The sequence below is a fragment of the Triticum aestivum genome, chromosome 5D, assembly GCF_018294505.1.
Source record: "Triticum aestivum cultivar Chinese Spring chromosome 5D, IWGSC CS RefSeq v2.1, whole genome shotgun sequence".
Classification (NCBI taxonomy): Eukaryota; Viridiplantae; Streptophyta; class Magnoliopsida; order Poales; family Poaceae; genus Triticum; species Triticum aestivum.
This window is the reverse complement of record NC_057808.1, coordinates 307,513,904-307,518,915: the sequence shown is the minus strand read 5'-3', so window position 1 is coordinate 307,518,915 and position 5,012 is coordinate 307,513,904. Positions and strand designations below refer to the sequence as shown.

Genomic DNA, 5,012 nt, shown 5'->3' with positions numbered 1-5,012 from the left:
TTATGAATTTGAATAAAATTCGTGAATCAGAAAATATTGACGAATTTAAAAAAAATTGTCTAATGCAAATAGTTCACGAATTTGGAAAAAAATTGCAGACCCAAAAATTGTTCATGAATTTAAAAGTTCACAAATTCAAAAAATATTCAGGAATTCAAAAATTCATTAATTTTAAAAATGTTTGCGGCTTTCATAAAATTGTTCATGAATTTCTAAAATTGTTCGTGAATTCAATAAATATTCATAAAAATGAAAAAAATTGCCGAATTCAGAAAATGTGTAAATTTGAAAATATTCTTGAATAGAAAAATATATTTAAAAGCACTAAAAATGTTGACCGGTGTTTTTCAGAATTTAGAAAAAATAACGAATTTAAAAAATATTTTCAAATTTCAAAAAAGTCAGAATGAAAGCTTCCCAAGCCGGTGGGAAACTATCCCACCTCGCTACTTACTTGGGCCTTGGCCAACATTAGAGCCCGCATGGGCGATCCCTATCCTACCTCGGCCTCAAACCGCTCTTGGTTCCACCTTCTACACACCTTGTCCTCGCGTGCCACACGTGTCGTCGGGCTGGGCACGTGCCGTGCAGCGCATCAGCCTTTTAGGTCCACCGCTCGAGTGATCCTCGGCAGGTGTCAGGTAGAACCGGCCGCACTGCGAGCGAGTACTGCTGCGATTCGCGATGCTGAGGAGGACGCTGCCGAGACTGGCCTCGGTGAAGGACCGGGTGGCCGGCGCGGCCAAGAGCGCCGTGAAGGGCGACGAGCACTTCCCCGCGCTCAAGGGCCACCCGGCCGCGCGCGTCCACGCACGAGAGGCCGCGGAGAAGCAGGCCGGCCTCGCCGCGGCCGAGGAGGAGAAGAAGCGCGGCGGTAAGGCCGCGACGGTGAAGGAGTTCCAGATATACCGGTGGAATCCGGACGCGCATGGCCGGCCGTTCCTGCAGTCCTACTTCGTCGACCTCGGCACGTGCGGCCCAATGGTACGCTGCGTTGAGCTTGCTGTTCGTTTTGCAGCTTGCTTGTGCCCGCATCAACGGTCGTGCATGTGCATGTCTAGGTGCTGGACGTGCTCCAGAAGATCAAGTCGGAGCACGACTCGACGCTGGCGTTCCGGCGGTCGTGCCGGGAGGGCATCTGCGGCTCCTGCTCCATGAACATCGACGGGGTGAACACGGTGGCGTGCCTGAAGCCCATCGACACCGACACGTCGACGGCGACGATGATCACGCCGCTGCCGCACATGTACGTGGTGAAGGACCTCGTCGTCGACCTCACCAACTTCTACCAGCAGTACAAGTACGCACGCGCGCGCCTACTCGTTAAGTTACATACCACGTAGTCGTTAATGTTGCAATAACCGCACGAATAATGGAAAGGTCGATTGAGCCGTGGCTGAAGACGAAGCGACCGGCGCCGGAGGGGCGGGAGCACGCGCAGTCACCGGGCGAGCGGCGGAAGCTGGACGGGCTGTACGAGTGCATCCTGTGCGCGTGCTGCAGCACGGCTTGCCCGTCCTACTGGTGGAACTCGGAGGATTTCCTCGGCCCCGCCGCGCTGCTGCACGCCTACCGCTGGGTCTCTGACAGGTACGTACTCCTTTCTAGTACTTCCTCCGATCCATATTACTTAATTTGGATCGGAGGGAGTATGATTTTTTGTTTTTGCGGGGATCAACGAGCATCTAACTAGAGTGATTCGTGGTGCAATGACAATTTGAAGCCGCGACGACTACGGGGAGGAGCGGATCCAGGCGCTGTCGGAGGGATGGGACAAGCTGTACAGGTGCAGGATGATCAAGAGCTGTACGGCGGCGTGCCCCAAGAGCCTCGACCCGGCCACGGCCATCTCCGCCTTGAAGACCATGCACCAGCTCCGCAAGGCGTGACACTGCGAGGAGCACGCACAGCTATGTCAATCGCTCGGCAGCTGAATCGCAGCGATGTGACTCGCAACTTGTGTAGCCTGTGTTGATCTGGAAACTAAATAATGGCTAGGTAATTTTAATTGTAATGGCAGGTGAATCACAGCGGTGTTGACTGCAGGCGCAGGTAGTGGGGTTTCCTGTTAGTGCAGAACTCGCTTAGCCCTCTCCTGTCTCCTGTTCTGGAACTTTGTATTTTCGCTAAAAATAATAATGGAAAGGGGTTAATGCTCGGAGTATTTCTTTACAGATGTACTCCTGAAGAACAGAAGGTGAAACAAAAGGAGTAGTAATTAAGAAACATGACTTTGGATGGTGGCAGATAAAAGATCGTGGATTTACACCTGAAGAGAAACAAAAAAATCGACTCCTTTTGTTTCAGCGATGAACTCCGCGTTCTTTTTTTACCTGTAAATCTTGCCATGGTCCATTGCAACGCAGCTGAAGGCCAGTGGATCCACAGAGCTGCGAGCATTTCAGTCCGGTTTGAACTTGCAAAAAACAGAAGCCGTTCTCTTCACATGGTCCGGCCTAGCTCTTTTCCGGTTTTAGGAAAGTTTTTTTCTTTCTTTTGGGTTTGTAATGTTTTTTGTTCACCTTCGTTCTTTCCCTTCTTTTTTAAATTTCTATTTTTATTTTACTTTTATTTTTTATTTATTAAATCATGAACATTTTGTGAAATCCAGTAACATTTTTTAAAACGGTAACCATTTTTTTGAATTAAACATTTCTCGAAACTGTGAACAATTTTTAAATTCGTGCATATTTTTTCAAATCATGAACATTTTTGAATTATGGAAACATTTTTTTGAAAATTATTAACATATTTTAAAAGAGTAAAATAGGTCCTACAAATATTTCAAGAGTGTCAAGTAGGTACTAAAAGTTTAAAATCGTTCATTCATCACGGACCTAAATGTCTAAATGTGTGTAAGTCATTTACCGTAGGTCCTAAAAGTATTTTAAATTCACTTGTCTCCTAAAAGTATTTCAAGTCTGTGAAGTAGGTCATAAAAATTGTGGGTAAAATACATATATAAGACCCGTGGTGAACGGTTTAAAGATTTTAGAACCTACTTGATATACTTGGAGTCTTTTAGACCCCTTAAGTTAATGGTTTCTCCCTGCGTAGTTCAAGGAGGAATAGGAGGTCTCTTGTTCCCACTCCCGTTAATCTATTTTAGAGCATGATTGACTTAGTGTTAAAAGTTGGCCCATCCTACTAATCGCTTAAGGCGCTACTCATAGCTTTGAGCGCGCAAAGGTTATATCTTGCTCAGAGCAAATGTTAATTTGGTCTCGTCTGAAGTATTTTCGCCCCACTGCATTACTCGATCGGTTAGCTTTTCGTGTGTTTACTCCTTTTGTTGTTTCTGATCGAGAAGAACACTCGTGGTGGCTGACATACTGATTTCTTCCCTTTTTTCTTTTTTCTTTTTAGTTTTCTCTATTTCTTCAATGGTTTTCTTTAGCCTAACATTTTTCTTTGTTTTTTCACCGGTTTTCTTTGTTCTTTCACGGCTTTCACTAGTATTTCCTTTTTCTTTTCGTCTTCCTTTGTTTCTTGCTCAGCTTTCTTATTTCTTTTTGCTATCTTTCATTTTTGGTTTACTTTCTTCGTTTTAATTCCGTTTATTTCCTAGGTTTCATTGGTTTCCTTCTTTCTCTTTATTTATTTCTCAGAATTTTATTGCATGGTTAACATTATTTCTATGCATATTTTGAATATTTTTTAAATTCTTGATCTAAATATTCAAATACACTATTAATTTTTTTAAAGCATGGAAAACATTTTTCTATACACATTTAATACTTATTCACATTATTCTCAAATGCAAGATATTTTTTTAATACTTGGTCAAAGAAATTCTATATACATTTAACATCTTTCTAATGTTTGATTAACATTTTTCATATAAAACTTTTAACATTTTTTAATACATGTTCAAAAAAAAATACACATTTAACCTTTTTTAAATGTCGGATTAATTTTTTTTAAAAGCATGTTAAACATTCTTTTAATACATGGTCAACATTTTTTCTATACACATTTAACGTTTTTAGGTGCTTTTCTTTTTCTCAAATGGTTGATTAATATTTTTTAAATACATGAAAACCTTTGTTCACACACATTGTATTTTGTGTATAAATGAGAAATATTTTGTTTATGAACATTTACTTTTTAAAAAAATTTAATTACCGTTTTAATTTTTATGAAAAATGTAATTTTCTGTATATATTTATTTAAATAATTGGATACATAACTGAAAGTAAATAAAAAACAAAAAAAAAAGGAAGAAAAAGAAGCCGTGGCCTCCTGCGCTCCTAGGCCGCCCATTTAGGTTAGGGAGGCGCCTTACGCGAGAGTAGATACATAGCGCCGGCCCCTTTAGGCGTACGTGGCGCATACCCTAGGTAGCCATGGGCCGGTATATCCAAGGAATTGTTGTGACACACTCGTCCTGTTTTTGGGAAGGGAAGGTTCTAGAAGCTTCATGGCTGGCTTTTCTTTTTCGTTCTGGTTTTTTGGATAATCTTTGTTTTTTTTGTTTTTTTAATTATTCATTTTTTCCTTTTTTCAATTGCCCGAACTTTTTTTTTTGACTTTATTTTTATAAAATTCATGAAGTTTTTCTCAAATCTAAATTTTTTTGTAATCTGTGAAATTTTTCAAATTCACATTTTTATATTTCTGTGAACTTTTTTCAATTTCACGAACATTTTTCAAATTAACAACCCTTGAAACTCATGAACCTTTTTCAAATTTTATGAATTTTTCAAATTGAAAAATGTTTTAAAAATTTATGGTTATTTTTTTTTCAAAATCATGAAATTTTTGTCAACTCTTTCGAACTTCTTAAAAATTGGTGTTTTTTTCAATTTCATGATTTTCAACTGATCAAATGATTAATCGCTTTAGCTGGCCAACCAGCTAACCAGCTTGACCGGCTAACAAGCTTGTCCCGAACGATGCATTTTATTAGGAACCTCCTGAGCGATGCATGGCCAAATGCCCACTACATTTATTGTGACCCTGCTCCCTTGAATACTATGACGGCCCGACAGATGACCGCCACATGGCATCAT

The 5,012-nt window shown here is 40.7% G+C and overlaps 1 protein-coding gene across 1 annotated transcript; it reads left to right on the top strand.

The window, feature by feature from the left end:
- The first annotated feature begins 622 nt into the window (after positions 1-622).
- LOC123124739 (succinate dehydrogenase [ubiquinone] iron-sulfur subunit 2, mitochondrial-like) lies at positions 623-2,157 on the top strand. The gene is made up of 4 exons (XM_044545304.1): positions 623-984; positions 1,062-1,300; positions 1,381-1,590; positions 1,724-2,157. Exons 1-4 carry the CDS (start codon positions 685-687, stop codon positions 1,887-1,889), a joined length of 915 nt encoding a protein of 304 aa, XP_044401239.1. The 5' UTR covers positions 623-684; the 3' UTR covers positions 1,890-2,157.
- Positions 2,158-5,012: the final 2,855 nt, after the last annotated feature.